Below are 21,972 nucleotides of genomic sequence, written 5' to 3' on the forward strand. Positions count from 1 at the left end.
CCCAAACTCCATCGAACTCGTCTTTTTAAAAAGATCAAAAATGCTATTTTGAAGTTTTTTAAAAATCCAAAACAATTAGGTTGGCACATACAGGTATGATATACAACTCCGTAAAGTTTTATGAAATAATTGTATCAAACATTTTGGTGCAAAAATAACATAATTGTGGTTCCAAAAGGAAAAAAAAAACTTGACTTTGAACCCCAGATTTGCCTTTTTTGTGTGTGTGTGTACCTCACATCTAAGCATGTTTGTGGATAAAACTTTGCATGCACATACTACACGTATTCATGTAGGTGTATATTTTTTAAAGGTTTTTTTAGTTTTTATAAATATTCTTCATTTTTTAAATAAAGAGAGCTACAGGGAGCTCGAGAGCTAAAGAGACTTGTCACATTCGACATCCAATGTCAAAAGATAATATATATATGTGTCTATTAATCCAAAATTGGGAGTGTTCTGAATTGTATCCTCAACTTACTACAACAAAAATATAATATTTGCTTCCGGCCGGAATTTTTGAACTTGCATACATTTTTTACTCCCGATGATCCATAATACTTGTAGTGCCTTTAGTTCAAATTTGAATTTTTTTGAATTAACGCTATGACAAGTGGTTCAAATTTGAATTAAAGCTATAACAAGTATTATGGATCGGAGGGAGTACTTTTTTAGAACTTTCTAAAAGTCCTTCTTAGTGTTGAGTTTCTCTAATTTTCTTTTGTATATAAAGGAGTATCGAGATTGCGCTGCGAAAAATCATCTGTGATACTATTACGTAAAGAACATCATCTGTGAAACTGTTACTCCCCTGCATCTTACGTAAAAAACATCATCGGCTCTAGACGGCGCTGTGGTCGGATCCAGGCCGGCGGATGGCCCCCTTGCGTACTTCCACCTTAATTTCCTGTTGGAATCCATGCATAAATAATCCTACTACGGCACTGCTAGTAAATGCCTGGCGGCCCCCCTGGTTTTAAGACTCAGGGATACCCTAATTATTGAGCAAATCTTGCATTTGATCTTTCAGTAGGGGTGTCAGTTTTTGATTTACTGCTGTTAATTCAAGATCGGCAGTGTAGCTAGCTATAGCTAGGAGTACTTTTATATCTTATTTTACTGTGCTGATTAGTTTCACAGTGAAAAGCATTTCAATGAAGAATGTTGGTACTGCTACAGTGCAGCTAAAGACACATAACGCCCACAGGAAAAAAAAAGCTAAAATGCACACTTTGCAGATATACGTTGAACAATATATATGCCCTCTGTTATTCATTAGGTTGGGGACATTATATGAAATTATGCGTTGGTGGAAGGAGGGAAAAAAATAGTGAGATCTTCGTTAGGAGTATATTACTTTATGCTACTCCCTTTGTTCCTAAAAAGATACTGAAACTCTCTATTAAATACATATGAACAAGGAACTTTGTGATGGTCTAACTTTATTTGTGACCCACCAGATCTGACTGTATGAATACCTAAGAACATTTGGATTTCATGAAACTAGGGCCTTTCATAGTAATATAGGTACAAAAAAAATATTTTCTATATTATCTCCCAATCATGCAATGAGTTACTGAATGCAAGCTATAATATTTGTAGCTCTATATCATGCAAACTTTTCCACTTGCCAAGTTGAGAGAAATGAAAAACTTTTCCATTTGACAAGTTGAGAGAAATGAAATTAACTTAACATGCAACGAAACAGAACGATGATGCTTGTTGATTGTTATTTAAGTTCTTTTTCATATCTTTGTAAAAGAAAATTTGGAAGGGGAGTTGAAATATGGTCAGGCTTTTTTCATGCATGCAAATTTATTTTAGAATATGTTAAAGATAAGTCCAATCTTTAAATTGTCAGAGATTTTCTAAACCATAGTCAGTTTCTAAGCATACAAACCAACATCTAACCATCTTGATCCATATACTTCACTTTGATGTGATACCAGAAATAAATCAACGAATTTTTCTATAGTTAAAACAAATCTATACCACAATCCAGGGTATTATTACACATTTGTAGGAGGTTCACTATTTCAAGAAACATCAAACAACAAGCAACAAACAATTACCAAATCAATGTTTAATATTTTAAGGCTCCACTACTTTACAAAACTTGTCTTAAGAAACATGACACCACCAATTATAGAATCATATTCAAATAGTATACTCCCTACGATCCATATCAAGTATTGTTGATTTAGCATCCGAGGAAGTACTTCTTACAACAAAAAAGTTTCCCCACTGAAATAATTAATTGGCTCATTTCCACCTTATATTACACTACTTTTGGGTTCATTTAACTCCTACAACTACCATCCTACTGTTTTAAGAAGGACAAAAAAGTCGCCCTTGAAAAAAACACGGAAAAAACTGATATGTGTTAGGTGTTGGAATACAACATAGAAAAGATTTGCTTAAAAATATGACAACGACATGTCTTAAAAATCTAACAAAGTACTTGATGTTTCATTGATCACATATCTTGATATTTATACTGTAATTTATGTATTGTGTATACCATGGCAAAAGACACACGGGTGACATTTTCAGATTTCCTTTGAGTGGTTAGGTACAATTTTCTCATTAGAAGAACCGTATGTGATACGGAGTATTAAAATTCTTCAGATATAATATTTTGGAAGGGTTGAGGAAGGAAATGGAGGAAGATTTCGGTGACCCAAAAAAAAAAGTTGGAAGTAAAAGGTAAGCCCAGGACAATAGTTTTGAAGAGAAAAGTAGGTCTTGTAATTTACCAAAAGTGAAAACACACTACACAGGTACATACACTATTCCCTTGGTGAAAAGGGCAACATCCAGAGAAGTGCAAGTAAACACAATACAGAGTTACAAAGTTAAGAATTAAATATGAATAGAAAAGCTGCACTGACTACCCTAGCTATACTCCATGCACACACACACCATATTACTACACGATAATGCAGTCAAACTACCTCTAGCTGCGCTATGCTAGGCTAGGCCAAGTTCATTCACTCATTCAAGCATGTAATGCCTGCATCTGCATGCATGCATCACGCTACATGAAGTCCACCTCGAAGAAATGCTGCATGCTGTTGCCGTTGCAGCAGCTGTCGCCGTCGTTCCGGTGACGCTGATCCGACGCCGACGTCGAGCACGACAAGATGTTGCCGCTGTCTCGCTGCCGCTGCCGATGCGACTGCACGAGCGGGGTCATCATGAATCCCTGCTCCTCCTCGTCGCGACCTTGCTGGTGCAGCAGCATGGTGTCCAGGCCGGCGCCGTAGCAGTCCCTGCCGTGGGGTCGCTCCGCGGCCAGGGACAGGGTCGTCGGCGCCGTCATCGTTGCGGCGATGTTCGACTGGCCGCCGTTGTCGAGCTCGGTCTGCTGCTGCAGGCAGCTGAAGCCGCTGGCCGTCGGCGAGACGGCGACCACCGTGGTCGACGACTTATTTGCTGACGATCATATATACATGCCGAGGCGTCAGAAAAGACGGTAGAAGTGGCGGTCACATGTATGTAGCAGGAGTTGTATCTACCCGTCTAGTGTATAGTACATTGGTACCTACGCAGACATGTTTTGGCGCCATGCGTATGCATCATGTTAATTGAGCTGCTGGATAGTACGAATGTCAAATCCATTGACAAAAATTGTAGAAGTAGCATCTAGGTCTGTCATGGCAGGCACATGTAGTGTACTGCCAGTTTATTTCCTGTCGAACGTTGTATTGTAACTATAATTAATGTGCTTGCACATAGAATTACCAGTGTTGATTTATTGGCTCAAACTTGAGTAATTATTGCAAGTACTTCCCACGTACATTTGATTGTTTTAGCAAAAAATGATTGACTTGTATCGTTGATTGCAACACTTTGTGTGCTTTCGCACAATTTTCAATTCGGGTTACAAAAGATATGAATTATCGTTTGGACATAGACAATGAAGAGACCAACGGCAGAAAATTAAGGTAGTATTATGGTTTACACGGGAGCAAGGGACAATTGAGAGGAGCTAGTGGTCTTACTCCTGTGATCGTCGCCGCTGTATGAGCTGATGTCTGGCTTCTTGGTAGGCGGCGGCGCGTCGTTGCCCTTCTCGCCGGAGGGCTTCCTGCGACGGCGGTTGTGCTCCGTGAGCCGCTTTCGGCAGCTCCTCTTGGCTTCATCAAACTCAGCAAGCACATGAAACCTGTAGCCCAAAGAATCGAAGGGGAGCAAATTATTCAGACAGACACCTACACATACATGCTCGGTCGTACACAATAGTAATGCCTACATGCAGTATAGATGTACGTAGCGTATAGGTATTAGGTAGTACGATCGAACTCGATACTTTGCAATGCAATCATGGGTGAGCTGCATTGGTGGATGTATATAGCTGCGCAGCTAATCATCAGTAGCAAGATAAAGAGGGGGACACTGGATTCAGATGCGGATACGATCAGAGCAGGTCCCCTGATCTGATGTGATGGGCTTCATCACTGATATATGACATGTTGACATGATATGATGATGAGTGCATGCATGTCTCTATTACTCCTATCTAGGGCGTCAGTCCTGGATCGAAAGCTTGCAGCCTTTTCCACTGCCGATCGAGATACTCTCGTCTTCTAGCTAGCTTCGCATGCACGCAGCACGCATCCATCAAGGAATGCCAGTGTGTGCGCGCCTGAAGTGTGGGGAATGATGCAGAGACAAACGTGCACGTACCGGCTGCACTGCTGGCAGAAGCGCTGCTGCTTGCCGGAGGCGGCGACCGTGGCTGCCTTGGCGTGGTACTCGCAGACCTTGTGGCGGCGGTGGTAGTGCTTGGCGGCTGAGAGGTCGGCCTTGCAACCCTCGGCCTGGCACCGCGGTGGCGGGTGGTGGGCGGCGCCGAGCCCAAGCCCCAGCACGCCCATGCCGCCGAGGCGGGAGCGCATCAGCAGGCGGTCCACCGCTAGCACGTCCGCCGGAGAGAAGTAGGTCCGCCGGCCCAGGTTCAGCCCAATCCTCCCGCCACCGCCGGCGTCGGAAAAGAATGGGTCGCCGTCCTCACGCTTCAGTAACCCGCCGCTGAAGGGATTGTACGCGTCTTCCGACGACGGCACGCGCGGCAGCGCCGTCATTGTCGTTGGCGCCTGGAGCAGCGACGACGGTGCGATCGGCGGCATGGTGATCTGCTGCGCGAAGGGCTGGTGAAGCTGGTTGATGAGCGGCGAACCGGTGGAGAAGAGAGTGAAGGGGTCTTGGTGGAATTGGAAGGCATTGTTGGCGGCGAAGTCGAAGCTGTTGTCATACAGGTGGTGCTGGTACAGCGGTTGGGCGGGCTCGAAGTTGGTGTATGAGGAGGAGTGCATGGAAGCGTAGCCGAAGTCGACGACGTCGCTCGCCGGTGCGATCGTGCCGGGGCCGCTCAGCCTGCTGCTCATCATGGCCGTCGTTCGCGCGCTCGCAGAGGTGGGAGGAAGGGGCCTCAGGCGTGTTGGGCTGTGGTGGGGAGGAACGACGTGCACTGTGGCTGCCTAAAAAGGCATGGGGGAGAGAGAGGGAGATCTAGAGAGAGATGCGGCAGTAAGTGGAGCATAGGAGTAGGTGCTAATTGTTGGTGTGTTTGCATGGTAAGTAAGGTGAGTGTATTTGTGGTTCTCGATGGCAGAGTGATAGCTGCAATATAATGCAAGATCATACGGACTTGCCATTCTGTTGTAACGATCGAGTGGCTGCTTCACCCACTCACTCATTCAGTACTGCTGCTTGGCTGCATGCACGGCACGGTAAAAGATTTTGCATTGGCGCGGGTACCATAGTATGCAAGAATCTATCAGATATGTAATACTGATACGTATACGAGATGCTGTAGTACACCACTCGTATACGTATCCAACTCTGTATTGCCCTATGAGGGGCTATTCCTCGTCCATATTAACATGCAACCGGTGACCGAAAGGTTACACCGTTCCACCCAACGAATATTCACGTCAACATGGTATCAGAGGCCCGTCCTCTTCCCATCGTCTAGCCGCCGCCGCCGTCGACACTTCCTCGTCGGCCTACAGGACCTGATCGCTAGATCGATCACGTCAGGACATCAGTCTCCTTCCCCTCGATCAATTCCCAGCATTTTTTTGTTCCAAAACCCTCGCCGGTTCTCGTCAAACATCTCCCGTCGGTGACCTTCTTCACCGTCGCCGCGAAGACCCAGATCACCTCCGATCACCAGATCGGTCACACCAGAAAGAACATCCCACCTTCCTTTACCAATTCCCCACTTCCACTTCCCCTCCAAACCACCACCCAAAACCTTCCAATTCCGACCAGAGTTTCATTATTTTTTAGGCCTTGAGGTTCACAAATTGTCCAATGGTTTGCTTTTAAATCAGGAGAAATATGCCACATATTTGTTGACACGTGCTGGTATGAGCTCCTGCACGTCCTGTCCAACGGCACTTTCCACTACTGAGACACTGGCTCTGACAGATGGCTCTCCTCTTCGCTCTGAGGATATTACTAGATACCGGAGTATTATTGGTGCTCTTCAATATTTGATCCTGACTCGACCTAATATTTCCTTTTCAGTTAATAAGGTATGTCAGTATCTTCATGCTTCCACAACTGCACATTGGACTGCTGTCAAATGGATTTTGAGGTATATTCATGGCACAAGCCGAGTTGGTCTCACCTTTCAGAATTCTTCCTCCACTCTTCTTAGTGCTTATTCAGATGCAGATTGGGTAGGTGATTTAGGTGACAGACACTCTACTGGTGGGTTTGCTATATTTTTTTTGTCCCAATCTTATTTCTTGGACTGCCAGGAAACAACCTACTGTGTCTCGTTCTAGCACAAATGCTGAATATAAAGCACTTGCAAATGCCACTGCTGAGCTTATTTGGGTTGAAGCTCTTGTTCGAGAACTTAGTGTGACACTCAAGGAGAAACCAATTTTTAATGCTCGTACTAAGCACATTGAGATTGATTTTTTCTTTGCTCGAGAAAGGGTTGCTAGCAAGCAACTTGATTTCAGGTTCATCTCCAGCAAGGATCAGATCGTAGATGGCTTCACTAAAGTTTTATGTTCCAAGGAACTAGATGAGTTTAAGCGTAATGTAAACCTCTCCTAGGTCTAGATTAAGGGGGTATTAGAGATGTAATACTGGTACGTCTACGATGGTATATCCAACTCTGTATTTCCCGACGAGGGGCTATTCCTCGTCCATATTAACATGCAACCAGTGACCGAAAGGTTACACCGTTCCACCCAACGAATATTCACGTCAACAGAATCAACTGTCATGGATCTATGTACCTAGCCGAGATCCAAAGGATTCATTATGGAAGTGTTAACACTTAGCTAACCGAGAATTAACTTAACACGTACTCATTCAAATTCAAAACAGACGGAGTCGCGGCTTGACGGAGCCGAATCTGCTACCTCGAGGCTAGTCGCGGATCAGGGGATCTTGACGGAGCCGTGGAACTGGGAGCGGCATGAGCATATTTATGGCTTCTACAGAAATTTTATGGGAGCGCAAGGAGAACCGTCACTCTTCTCGTTCTCTCGTTCCTTCTAGGACGTGACGCTACATGTCTTAGATGAAGAGAAAGATAAGCTCATGATTTCTTTCTCGTGGAAGAGTTAGATGAGGTCTTGGCCAGTATGAAGACCAACACAACGCTAGGCCTCATCGCTTCCCTATGTTCTTCAAGGAGTTCTGGTCACTTACTAAACCTCTGATCGTGGCCATTGCCAATGGCTTCGCTCTTGGGCGAGAGGATCTTGTAAGGCTAAACTTCTGGGTTGTTACTCTTATTATCAAGGTTCAATGGGTTGAGGAAATCTGCCAATTTAGAGTTATAGCGCTTATCAACATTATCTTTAAGTTTGTCGCAAAGGCTTACGCCTTTTATGTGTCCCCTATTTCCATTGTACCATTACTAGAACTTAATCTGCGTTTATTCAGGGACGTATAATCCATGAGGGGATGCTATATTTGCAGGAGATAGTACACCAAACTAGGTCCAAGAAACTTTAGAGAGTGTTCCTGAAACTTGATTTTGAAAAAGCCTAAATCGTGTGAACTGGCCTTTTCTGTTCGAGTTTCCGGTTCATAAAGGCTTTGAGCCTAGGCGGGTTCATAGAGCTATGGGTTTGGTCTGAAGTCCCATACGACTACACCATTAACGAAGCGGTAGGTACGTAACTTCTTCTGTAATGGTCGCGGGATCTGGCAAGGGGATCCGCTATCGTCCTTAGTCTTCAACTATGTAGTGGAGGCTTCGGCGTCCATTATGGACAAGGACAAAGAGCAAAATTTTCCACAAAGAATGGTTGTGATAAGCAACGCTCAATTTTTCTTGCTCTTGCTACAGTTAAGGACCCTCCTCTGATGATCATCCAACCCAAGAATAGTGATAATATACCAATGTTCTTTGTAAAGTTTCCTTAACTCTTTGTGTATATTCATTTGTTGCCAAAAATCCGAAGATTTAGCATAGTTGATATTGAATCTAAAGGATCTACTATTGGACAAATACACTTGGAAGCTAATCCTCCGACGCATCCAGTAGACCATCCTTCATCTCATACCACGGGATGGGGGTATCTCATCTACAGTGTATGCAGATGATACAATCATTATGATCCAGCCATAGGTTCTGGCAATTTCCAACCTCAAGTTCATCCTTCTATGCTTTGAAAGCATGTCTAGGCTTAGGATCAACTTTCACAACAGCGAGGTCATGGTTATAGGGGCCAACGACTAGGAGAGCAGAACATTGCCCATATGCTTAAGTACAAGCTAGGTTCCTCCCCGTGCACACCCTATTTGTGATAGGGCTCCTACAGCTTTGGACTAGGGTCCTGTTAGGTGCCCCTGAGGTCGGGGCTAGACAAACCCAGACATCACATTTGGCATAAGACTAACCTAGATCTCTAGGGCTTACATGCATGGTGAAAATCGGTAACACAACAATGACTCTATGACTCAAAGAGTAATACAAGCTCATAACTGGGCAAAGAACCAAAGCATTCAAAGCATAGGTCACTGATCTAACATTTCATCAATCAAAAAAAGTGAAGTTATGCTATTCTAAATAGCAAGATAACAAAAGGCCTAAGAGGCCAGGAGCATAACGGCGACGTCCTGGCCCATAGATTCCAGGCTGCCGCCTGGGAATCCCAAGCTACTTGTCGATGTCGACCTAGAAATCACCATCTGTCGAAGCGACTTTGTCTGAAACAAAAGTATGCAAAGCTGAGTATAGGGACTCAGCAAGACTTAGTACAACCTGTTAGCAAAGCTGGTATGCGAGTTTTCTTTGTAAAACAAGAGGGAGCAGAAGCTCGTCTACTCAGATCATTTTAAAAAGGAATAAGAGAGCGATATTTTTTGCTCTACTGATCATCATACTGAATCCACGAAATCTTCATCATCAGCTGGTCCTATCAACAAGGATCACCCCCTCGATACCCTGAGAAGGGATCCTTATTCACACATTGATTCCAACTTTTACGATTAGGTTCATGGTGTCCATGATCACAGAATCCATCACCAAGTCATCCGTAACCATGGACACGGCTTTCCGAAAAGACTTAACCATGCAGGGGTGTACAACCTTACCCACACGTGCCGATCGACTCCTAGCGCCGTACGATACACACTTCCTTGGTGTGCCGGCAGAGGGTGGTTGACAAAAACCTTTCCCTTGCTTTGCCTAATTCATGAGGCACTCCAACTGGGCAGATCCGTCATTGTAGGTAGCCATTCTCCGAGGCGGTCCCGATTGTTGTGCGCAGGGGATCCAGTTCAATGCCTCCTTCACCCCGGCCATGCCCTGTATGATGCACCTTTGAAATCCTTTTCCACGCCTTCTCCATGCAGATGCCAAATGGGAACTCGCAAAATATGTGACTCATGAACAGACTAGGCAAGATCGAGCCAAGGAGTTCCCATGGCCCCCGTATGGTTGTACGCTCGGTCTTGGTTCCGAATGCGAGAACTCATGTCCTAGTATCGGGGAGAACGAATAAAATCACCACATCCCCATGTGGCGTCCCATCCAAGCCTTTAAACATGCATGTTTAATTATCATCACTGATCTTACCACATCATCATGTCATACTAGGTTCAATCGCAACTCTGATTCATCATAGGATGGATCAAATTTCGTCAACTAAGCATGGCTAAGAATATTCGATATAACGGCTCTAGCGATGCACACAAGATCAAACCTAATTTTGCTGGGAGCAGTGGATCAGAGTACTTTAGGCTACAAGGATGGTAAATGCAACATATAGGATAACTATATCTGCCGATAAAACATATTGGAATCGTATGCAATATGTAGGAACCAGAAGTAAAAGCATTTTGAAACCATATATGAACCAGGTTAGGGCTTGCCTTTATCCCTGACAAGCCAATATGGATCTTTGAGGATCTTGTACATGACTTGTTCGTCGATGGACAATTATTGAGTTGCGTCGTTGTCGATCTTCATCGTCTCGGGCACTTGCTCTATCGATCGCGAAGAAGTGAACATCGGCAAGGTAGAACAACAATCAACACATGGCATAATGCGATGCACACACAAGGATGATGACATGACATATTAAAGGTATTGAAACTAACCCTAAGACATGTTCAACAATTTAACTGGGTTTCGGCAAACTAGGGTTACCAGTTCCCGAAACCTCAAAGGGGTACAATTAGTTCTTCTAAAATAACTAGCGTTCAAAGTTTTTTAAAAATGCACAATTTTGCCACCAAGTTGTATATCTCATTTTTCTGAAGATTTTGATATATTATACATATTTTTCTGATTTAAAATGAATTACTTATGAATTTCACAAGATTTAATCATTTTAAATCATTTTCTGGAAATTCCTGTAAAATATTAAAACTCTGACAGACATGACCCATTGTCATAGTTTTATTCATTTCATAACTATTTACAAAAATATTAAAAACTTGACAAGGGGCCCCACCTGTCATGGATTTATCAATTACAAAAATTGAAATACAGAAAAAGAAAAGGCTTTATGGAGTCGGCATGATGTCATGATGACATCTGCTGGTGAGCCATATGCTCTGGTCGAGCCGGTGAGCTGCGGAGGGGCGTGTTCAAACGAGGAGGTCGCAGGCGATCTGTTGGTGGCGGCGCCGCTCCCGAATGGTTGTCGGAGCATGGCCGGAGGCGATGTCGGGCGGCGGAGCTCGAGGGCGCGAGGGAGAGGGCGAATGGGTCCAGGAGGTAGAAGAGCTCACCGCGGAGCGGATGGTGGCGACAGCGAGGCCAGGGGAGGCCTCTAGCACCGGCATCGAGCCGGTTGCCAGCGGCCGGTTGCGAAGAAGAAGGGGGTGTCCCCGTCGATTGGGGGCATCCCTGGCCGATTCCTTCGGCTAGGAGATTCATGGCGGCGAGGTGGAGCTCGTGGGCACTTTGGTGGATCTCAGGGAGGCGCTGAATGATGGGGCCGGCCGACATCTGCGGCTAGGATTTCGGCCGATGTGTGCGTGAGAGAGAACGGAGGAGGGAGAATAAGTGGGCGGAGCTAGGGTTTCCTGTGGCGGTCGGCGGGGTACTTGTAGAGGTCCAGGGGCGGCGGCTCGAATCTTTGTGCGGCCGAGCTCGCCGGTGCTGCCACCGAGCTGGCAAACAGAGGTAGGAGATGGAGTGGCGGTTTTGCACATAACCCCTTGTGGGTGGGGTTGGGCCGAGCTGGGCCTTTTCTGGGCTGCGCGGAGTGGAGAGAGGAAGAGGAGAGTTGGGCCGAGGCCCAAAACAGGGGAGGGTTCTTCTCTTCTTTTTTGAATTCTAGTTTTCATATTTCTTTTGCTATTTGAATTTTGTTTGAAACTTCAAACTTCCTGAAACTTTCAAAATAACAATGTACTTCTTAACAAAGGATAATTGCAATGTATTTTAGTTTGAAACTTCTAAAACGTTTGAGAGGATTTGAATTCATAGGGTTTTGCATAACATTAGAGTTTTCGAAAATGTATTCCTTTATGCAATTTTCTGAAGAAAAATAATATTGATACCATGATGCGCAAATAAACCCTAATAAGGTTCAGCTAAAACATGGATGTTACAGGTCCTCAGATTCCTAAGGTGGCCAGGTAGGCAGACCCATGGATGAGTAAGTTCATGTCATCTGTTTCGAGACTCACTCTGAACGATCCACGCCTCTTGATGTCTACGCACGCTTGTATTCCTGTAGACAGTGTTGGGCCTCCAAGAGCAGCGGTTTGTAGAACAGCAGCAAGTTTCCCTTAAGTGAATCACCCAAAGTTTATCGAACTCAGGGAGGTAGAGGTCAAAGATATCCCTCTCAAGCAACCCTGCAATCACGATACAAGAAGTCTCTTGTTTCCCCAACACACCTAATACACTTGTCAGATGTATAGGTGCACTAGTTCGGCGAAGAGATATTAAAACGCAGGTGGTGTAGATGAATATGAGTGGTAATAGCAATCTGAAATAAATATCGCAGCAAGTAAACATGCAGTAGAACAGTAAATAAACAGAGTTTCGGTATTCGGAAACAAGGCCTAGGGATCCTACTTTCACTAGTGGACACTCTCAACATTGATCACATAACTGAAACTACTCTACACTCTCTTGTTGGATAACAAACATCATTCATTGTGTAGGGATACAAGAGCTCCCTCAAGCCGGAGTTAACAAGCTCCACAACATTCGGAGTTCATATTTAAGTAACCTTTAGAGTGCATGATAGACCATTGCAATTTAGACCGAGTACTAACATAGCATGCACACCGTCACCGTCAGGTTATGAAAGGGGGAATAGATCGCATCAATACTATCATAGTAATAGTTAACTCCATAATCTATAAGAGATTACAATCATAACCTATGCCAAGTACTACATGATGCACACACTGTCAACATTACATCATGGAGGAGGAATAGAGTACTTTAATAACATCACTAGAGTAGCACATAGATGATATTCAACTAGATCACAAAGAGAGAGATGAACCACATAGCTACGGTAGAGCTCTTAGCCTCGGGGGAGAACTACTCCCTCCTCATCATGGGAAGCAGCAGCGGCGATGAAGATGGTGGTGGTGTCGATGGAGATGCCTTCCGGGGGCACTTCCCCGTCCCGGCGGCGTGCCGGAACAGAGACTTCTGTCCCCCAAATCTTGGCTTCGCGATGGCGGCGGCTCTGGAACTTTTCTCGTATCGTGGCTTATTCTCATAGGGTTTTCGCGACGGAGGCTTTAAGTAGGCGGAAGGGCAGCCTCGGGGGAGTCCTAGTGCAGCCACACCATAGGGGGCGCCCCCCCTTGGCCGCGCCGCCAGGTGGGGTGGGGCCCCTCTGGCTCCCCTCTGGCCCCTCTTCGGTGCTCTGGAAGCTTTCGGGAAAAATAAGATACTGGGCGTTGATTTCGTCCAATTCCGAGAATATTTCCTTTGTAGGATTTCGAAACCAAAAACAGCGAGAAAACGAAACCGGCACTTCGGCATCTTGTTAATAGGTTAGTTCCGGAAAATGCATATAAATGATGTAAAGTGTGTATAAAACATATGTGTATCATCATAAAAGTAGCATGGAACATAAGAAATTATAGATACGTTGGAGACGTATCAGCATCCCCAAGCTTAGTTCCTACTCGCCCTCGAGTAGGTAAACGATAACAAAGATAATTTCTTAAGTGACATGCTATCATAATCTTGATCAATACTATTTCAAAGCATATGAGATGAATGAAGTGATTCAAAGCAATGGTAAAGATAATGACTAAACAACTGAATCATATAGCAAAGACTTTTCATGAATAGTACTTTCAAGACAAGCATCAATAAGTCTTGCATAGGAGTTAACTCATAAAGCAATAGATTCTTAGTAGAAAGCTTTGAAGCAACACAAAGGAAGATATAAGTTTCAGCAGTTGCTTTCAACTTCAACATGTATATCTCATGGATAATTGTCAACACAAAGTAGTATAATAAGTGCAATAGGTGAACATGTAAGAATCAATGCACACAGTTGACACAAGTGTTTGCTTCTAAGATAGAAAGAAGTAGGTAAACTGACTCAACATAAAAGTAGAAGAATGGCCCTTCGAAGAGGGGAGCATGGATTGCTATATTTGGTCTAGAGCTTTTATTTTGAAAACAAGAAACAATTTTGTCAACGGTAGTAATAAATCATATGTGTTATGTATAAGACATCTTATAAGTTGCAAGCCTCATGCATAGATTACCAATAGTGCTCGCACCTTGTCCTAATTAGCTTGGATTTACATGGATTATCATTTCATAACATATGTTTCAACCAAGTGTCACAAAGGGGTACCTCTATGCCGCCTGTACAAAGGTCTAAGGAGAAAGATCGCATTGAATTTCTCGCTTTTGATTATTCTCAACTTAGACATCCATACCGGGACAACATAGACAACAGGTAATGGACTCCTCTTTAATGCATAAGCATTCAACAACAGATAATATTCTCATAAGAGATTGAGGATTGATGTCCAAACTGAAACTTCCACCATGGATCATGGCTTTAGTTAGCGGCCCAATGTTCTTCTCTAACAATATGCATACTCAAACCGTTTGATCATGATAAATCACCCTTACTTCAGACAAGACGAACATGCATAGCAACTCACATGATATTCAACAAAGGTGTAATAGTTGGTGGCGTCCCCGTAAACATGGTTACCGCTCAACAAGCAACTTATAAGAAATAAGATACATAGCTACATATTCTTCACCACAATAGTTTTTAAGGCTATTTTCCCATGAGCTATATATTGTAAAGACAAAGAATAGAATTTTAAAGGTAGCACTCAAGTAATTTACTTTGGAATGGCAGAGAAATACCATGTAGTAGGTAGGTATGGTGGACACAAATGGCATAGTTTTTGGCTCAAGGATTTGGATGCACGAGAAGAATTCCTCTCAATAGAAGGCTTAGGCTAGCAAGGTTGTTTGAAGAAAACTCAAGTATAAAATGGTACAACAAAACTTACATAAGAACATATTGCAAGCATTATAAGACTCTACGCTGTCTCCTTGTTGTTCAAACAACTTAACCAGAAAATATCTAGACTCTAGAGAAACCAATCATGCAAACCAAATTTTAACAAGCTCTATGTAGTTCTTCATTAATAGGTGCAAAGTACATGATGCAAGAGCTTAAACATGATCTATATGAGCACAACAATTGCCAAATATCAAATTATTCAAAAACTTATACCAATTACCACATGCAGCATTTTCTGTTTCCAACCATATAACAATTAACGAAGCAGTTTCAACCTTCGCCATGAACATTAAAAGCTAAGAACACATGTGTTCATATGAACCAGCGGAGCGTGTCTCTCTTCCAAACAAAGAATGCTAGGATCCGATTTTATTCAAACAAAAACAAAAACAATAACAAACAGACGCTCCAAGTAAAGCACATAAGATGTGACGGAATAAAAATATAGTTTCACTAGAGGTGACCTGATAAGTTGTCGATGAAGAAGGGGATGCCTTGGGCATCCCCAAGCTTAGATGCTTGAGTCTTCTTGAAATATGCAGGGATGAACCACGGGGGCATCCGCAAGCTTAGACTTTTCACTCTTCTTGATCATATTGTATCATCCTCCTCTCTTGACCCTTGAAAACTTCCTCCACACCAAACTCAAAACAAACTCATTAGAGGGTTAGTGCATAATCAAAAATTCACATATTCAGAGGTGAAACAATCATTCTTAACACTTCTAGACATTGCACAAAGCTACTGAAAGTTAATGGAACAAAGAAATCCATCCAACATAGCAAAACAGGCAATGCGAAATAAAAGGCAGAATCTGTCAAAACAGAACAGTCAGTAAAGACGAATTTTTCAGGGGCACTTAACTTGCTCAGATGAAAAAGCTCAAATTGAATGAAAGTTGCGCACATATCTGAGGATCACACACGTAAATTGGCAGATTTTTCTGGGTTACCTACAGAGAGGTATACTCAAATTCGTGACATCAAGAAATCTGTTTCTGCGCAGTAATCCAAATCTAGTATTTACCTTACTATCAAAGACTTTACTTGGCACAACAATGCAATAAAGTACAGATAAGGAGAGGTTGCTACAGTAGTAACAACTTCCAAGACACAACAAAACAGTAGCAAAATAAAAGCATGGGTTATCTCCCAAGAAGTGTTTTCTTTATAGCCATTAAGATGGGCTCAGCAATTTTAATGATGCTCACATGGAAAATAAGAGTTGAAGCAAAAGAGAGCATCAAGAAGAAAATTCAAAACACATTTAAGTCTAACCCACTTCCTATGAAAAGGAGTCTTGTACACAAATAAATTCATGTAGAACAAAGTGACAAGCATAAGAAGATAAAACACAAGTAACTTTAAAATTTTCAGCATATAGAGAGGTGTTTTAGTACCATGAAAATTTCTAAAACCATATTTTCCTCTCTCATAATAATTTCGAGTAGCATCATGAACAAACTCAACAATATAACTATCACATAAAGTATTCTTATCATGAGTCTCATGCATAGAATAATTACTACTCCCAACATAAGCATAGTCATTCTTATTAATTGTAGTGGGAGCAAATTCAACAAAGTAGCTATCATTATTATTCTCATCATCAAATATAGGAGGCATAGTATATTCATAATAAACTTTATCCTCCATAGTAGGTGGCACCAAAATACCACTATCATTATAATCATCATAAATGGGAGGCAAAGTATCATCAAAGTAAATTTTCTCCTCCATGCTTGGGGGACTAAAAATATCATGCTCATCAAAACCAGCTTCCCCAAGCTTAAATTCTTCCATAGCATTATCAACAATGGTGTTCATACTAATAACATTGCTACTAGCATGCAAATAAGGTTCCATAGGTTTTTTAATTTTCGCATCACACAATTTATGTCTTAACTCGGAAAATAGATTAAAAAGCTCACCGTTATTTTCCATTATGCCTAACTAGTGAACAAGAAACAAAAAGATGCAATTGCAGGATCTAAAGGAAATAGCTTCGAGCACTCACACACCGGCAACAATGCTAGGAAATAGCTTAGTAGTCGGAGGATGTGAATACCTTTTACCTTACCTCCCCAGCAACGGCGCCAGAAAAATAGCGTGATGTCTACGCACGCTTCTATTCCCGTAGACAATGTTGGGCCTCCAAGAGCAGAGGTTTGTAGAACAGCAGCAAGTTTCCCTTAAGTGAATCACCCAAGGTTTATCGAACTCGAGGAGGTAGAGGTCAAAGATATCCCTCTCAAGCAATCCTGCAATCACGATACAAGAAGTCTCTTGTGTCCCCAACACACCTAATACACTTGTCAGATGTATAGGTGCACTAGTTCGGCGAAGAGATATTAAAACGCAGGTGGTGTAGATGAATATGAGTGGTAATAGCAATCTGAAATAAATATCGCAGCAAGTAAACATGCAGTAGAACAGTAAATAAACGGAGTTTCGATATTCGGAAACAAGGCCTAGAGATCCTACTTTCACTAGTGGACACTCTCAACATTGATCACATAACTGAAACTACTCTACACTCTCTTGCTGGATAACAAACACCATTCATTGTGTAGGGATACAAGAGCTCCCTCAAGCCGGAGTTAACAAGCTCCACAACATTCGGAGTTCATATTTAAGTAACCTTTAGAGTGCATGATAGACCATTGCAATTTAGACCGAGTACTAACATAGCATGCACACCGTCACCGTCGAGCTATGAAAGGGGGAATAGATCGCATCAATACTATCATAGTAATAGTTAACTCCATAATCTACAAGAGATTACAATCATAACCTATGCCAAGTACTACATGATGCACACACTGTCAACATTACATCATGGAGGAGGAATAGAGTACTTTAATAACATCACTAGAGTAGCACATAGATGATATTCAACTAGATCACAAAGAGAGAGATGAGCCACATAGCTACGGTAGAGCCCTTAGCCTCGGGGGAGAACTACTCCCTCCTCATCATGGGAAGCAGCAGCGGCGATGAAGATGGCAATGGTGTCGATGGAGATGCCTTCCGGGGGCACTTCCCCGTCCCGGCGGCGTGCCGGAACAGAGACTTCTGTCCCCCGAATCTTGGCTTCGCGATGGCGGCGGCTCTGGAACTTTTCTCGTATCGTGGCTTATTCTCATAGGGTTTTCGCGACGGAGGCTTTAAGTAGGCGGAAGGGCAGCCTCGGGGGAGTCCTGGTGCAGCCACACCATAGGAGGGCGCCCCCCCCTTGGCCGCGCCGCCAGGTGGGGTGGGGCCCCTCTGGCTCCCCTCTGGCCCCTCTTCGGTGCTCTGGAAGCTTCCGGGAAAAATAAGATACTGGGCGTTGATTTCGTCCGAGAATATTTCCTTTGTAGGATTTCTGAAACCAAAAACAGCAGAAAACAGGAACTGACACTTCGGCATCTTGTTAATAGGTTAGTTCCGGAAAATGCATATAAATGATGTAAAGTGTGTATAAAACATATGTGTATCATCATAAAAGTAGCATGGAACATAAGAAATTATAGATACGTTGGAGACGTATCACCTCTCTAGTCTACCACTTCATGCGATGGGGGGTCTACATGCTAGGGGATGGCGTACATAGCATTATGGACAAATATAGGTCCCACTTCTATAGGGAAGACAATGGACCTAAACGCAAATACCATTGGGTATCAAACCTAGATCCTTGTGGGGCGTCAGCATTATCGACACAAAGCTGATGATCACTCTAAGGATTTGTTGGTTGACCATCATCGCCCATGCTCCCATTTGTGGACTATGATAATCCCCAGGTGAAGGGAATCACCGTACTACAATTCGATAAGTATTTGAGTATCAAACCCACAAGGAGATAAATGTAAACTACATATTCACTTATATGGCCTTTGGTGCAAAGCAGTGGACTTGAGTGTGTAAGGTATGTTTTACTTCTATCTAGGAAACGGTGAAAGAAAATATTATAAGTAAACTAGGTAGGGCAAATAGAGCGAGTGAAGTGAAAGCGGGTAACTCAAGGGAGTAAGTGTTTAGGAAAACATTTCATTTGTTTGGTTGTCACAATGAGTGAAGCACATAGATAGTATTTTGTTGTTTCTTCTGGGAGGAGCCATAAATAGGTGCCGATCTTATCCCCCTGGACTGCTCAATTCAAACCTACCACCGGCGGCGCCGAACCCCACATCTCTCTCACGCTTCCACCTAGCATGACCCACCGGATCATCTCACACGCCGCCGCCGGCGGCCCACTGTCCCACCCCAACACTACTGCCTTATCATCGGCCACCGTAGTGACCGACGATGTTTCACCGTCTCCCTGTATTTTTAGCAAGCCGGAGTAGCTTCCCCCACACTGACGACCACTGTACCATACAAGCTCCTCCGTAGCTGACTTCCACCGCGACAGAGCCTTGTCAGCGATAGTGTCGCCCACGACACCATCATCGGGTTCTCGTATCGTAATCCCCGACTCCCTCCGTCCATCGGACCAGAGAGATGGGTACAAAAAGCTCCTCCATGGTCCACGACAGGAAACCAAAACGTACACACACCCACTCCCAAGAAGGTTGATAAACACTTTTATATTGGCCGCTTTCGTTATGCATGTGATTTCGAAAAGTATTTTCTGCTTGCTTGCACTGCCTTCTCATTAGTAGTTTTTTTGTAATGCATGCTAGATATTATTGCACTACAGAATGATTATAACAAGGGATGGAAACGGGCGATATATGGTATATTTGCAAGCCGTATAGGCACAAACATGTGTAATGTTATTGCCGCTAGTGCAAACCCGAACAAAATAGGAGAAGAACCCTTTCCCCTCCCCAAACATAAAGAGCAATGTTATGATTCACAATTTGATCCCGCTGAGCCTCTTGGAGAGCTGACTCAGGAAGATGTCTTGCCTGACGATTCTCCTCAACCCCACCAGGTGATTTCTGTGTTTTTTACTTTGAGATATCTGTTGCAACTTCCATGTGTTGTATACTTGTTTCCTGAATCCCACAAAACATGTTCACATGCCACCTCCAGGTCTCCTTAACGCATCATATATATGTTTCAGCATGTATGTCATCCTTTATTGTTCTTCGTTCTATTCCATTTGCATATCACCATATGTGGGACTTCTGTAGACTGAAATATCATTTATGTGTGCCAGGAATTTTGCAGGAACCACCAACGAGAGGAAGACCATTCAACAGGCACCTGAATCGGTGATAGAACAGCTGCAACCAAAAAATAAATCTGCTTCTGCTACTAGACAGTCTCAACGATTCATGCCACTACTTGAAGAAAATGACGAAAATGCTAAGAGTACTGAAATAAAAAATGTGGTAAACACCCGAAGCGGTTGAATCAGCCACATGTTACCAATCTAGCCAACCAGCGACAATCGGCAACACCAGTTTCCACAACAGCTTCTCAGCCACAATTGGCAGCAAAACCAGTTTCCACAGCATCTTCTCAGCCACAATTGGCAGCACAACCAGTTTCCAGAGCAACTTGTCAGCCACAATTGGGACCAGCTGTAGCCATGGTAGGAAATACTGCCCAAGGACACACTGTATCAGTCCCAGCTGACACAACCACAACTGGCCAAACACTGCTCGCACAACATCAACGAACTGTTGATGATCTCCCACTGACCCTTATCAGTCCTGCTAGAGACAACTCCCCTGAGGATGAGCCCCACATCGAAGAAGGTACATTTTCCAATGCTTATAGTTTCATGCTCCGTTATATAGTTATATAATTTATAGATATATGCATATATCTACCTTGATAGCTTGATGTGATGCTTAACTTTGTAATTGCACCACGATCAAGAAAACCGAGGGGCCCAACAGTAGGGAAAATGCTCGTAGCTAAGTTTGCTGGGATGGAATCAAGATTTCGCCTTTCATCTATCGTAGGTGGCAGAAGGCCACTGGACCTAGAAGAATCTTGTAAATTAGCATCGGAGGTAGGAATTTTCGTCAGGAATGAAATTCTTATCTTTGCAACATGGAAACAGCACGTAGATACCTCTGCACATTTTGAAAAATTAGTGCACAGGTTACATGTAAGTCATCTTTCTCCTGGTAATGTTACTCATACCAGTATACCACATTGGCATGTCCCATTCCTTCTAGCTTGTTGGCTCTATGTACATCGCACCAATGGTTTATATTGTTGTGAACAGTTAAGGTTCGAGTTTGATGAGGACCAAGAGGAAGTAAAGTGTGTTTTCAATAGTCTATTCTCAGACTGTCTGCGCCAGTATCGCGGCAGGCTAAACAAGGAATACTTCACTGGAAAGATTACTAGGAGTGTTCCAACTCGATCTCCTCTTAAGCAAATGACTGACAAACAGTGGGGAGATCTTGTGAAGCACTGGTCTGATCCAAAGAATATGGTATGATTTGTAAGACTGAGACCAGATCACATCTTGGATTATTATTTACAGTAGTGTCTCAGTAGTCTCCTTTTTGTAGAATTTGGCTAAACAGAATTAGAAAAACTGCGGTAAACTACTTTTACCTAGCCGTACGGGATCTCGTAACTTGATTGTGCACATTCGAAAAAAAGTAAGGACGTGTTGTTTTATACTACTATTTAAAAATATTTTAGTAAAAGATCATGCAGACTATACACCAGTGTGCAACTTATATTATCATCCTCCATTTCAACCACGTTATTCGATTTATAAATGGTAGTACTAAAATGCAGATGTTACATAATGCAAGTAAAAGGAAACCAAACAAAGAGATGACTCTGCCCGAGATTTTTGAAGCATGACAGAAGAACAAACTTGAAGTGATTGGAGAAGTCGCATGGAGTGTTCTTGTAAGCCTTCTATATGATTGAAATTTTGTGACGACTCATATCCCAACTTGTAGAAGTAGTAAAGTACATGTCAATATGATATTATAGATGTTTATTAAAATTCATATAATATGAATCAGACATACTAAACTGTAGGAATAAAAGTAGGTCATACACAGGATAAATCTACTGTCAGCAAG

The 21,972-nt window shown here is 43.1% G+C and overlaps 1 protein-coding gene across 1 annotated transcript; it reads right to left on the reverse strand.

Annotated features, from left to right (window-relative positions):
- Positions 1-3,037: 3,037 nt before the first annotated feature.
- LOC124686579 (squamosa promoter-binding-like protein 5) lies at positions 3,038-5,393 on the reverse strand. The gene is made up of 3 exons (XM_047220506.1): positions 4,690-5,393; positions 4,005-4,168; positions 3,038-3,435 (listed from the first exon to the last, which is right to left on the reverse strand). The coding sequence occupies exons 1-3, from the start codon at positions 5,391-5,393 to the stop codon at positions 3,038-3,040; spliced, it is 1,266 nt and encodes a 421-aa protein (XP_047076462.1).
- Between the last annotated feature and the right edge of the window lie 16,579 nt (positions 5,394-21,972).

The sequence above is a fragment of the Lolium rigidum genome, chromosome 2, assembly GCF_022539505.1.
Source record: "Lolium rigidum isolate FL_2022 chromosome 2, APGP_CSIRO_Lrig_0.1, whole genome shotgun sequence".
NCBI lineage: Eukaryota > Viridiplantae > Streptophyta > Magnoliopsida > Poales > Poaceae > Lolium > Lolium rigidum.

Coding starts and splice junctions, on each gene's coding strand:
- LOC124686579 (XM_047220506.1), bottom strand. CDS start 5,393: ATGATGAGCAGCAGGCTGAGCGGCCCCGGCACGATCGCACCGGCGAGC. Junction 4,169..4,689: donor TTCTGCCAGCAGTGCAGCCG/GTACGTGCACGT, acceptor TTTGGGCTACAG/GTTTCATGTGCTTGCTGAGT. Junction 3,436..4,004: donor CAGCGGCGACGATCACAGGA/GTAAGACCACTA, acceptor TATGATCGTCAG/CAAATAAGTCGTCGACCACG.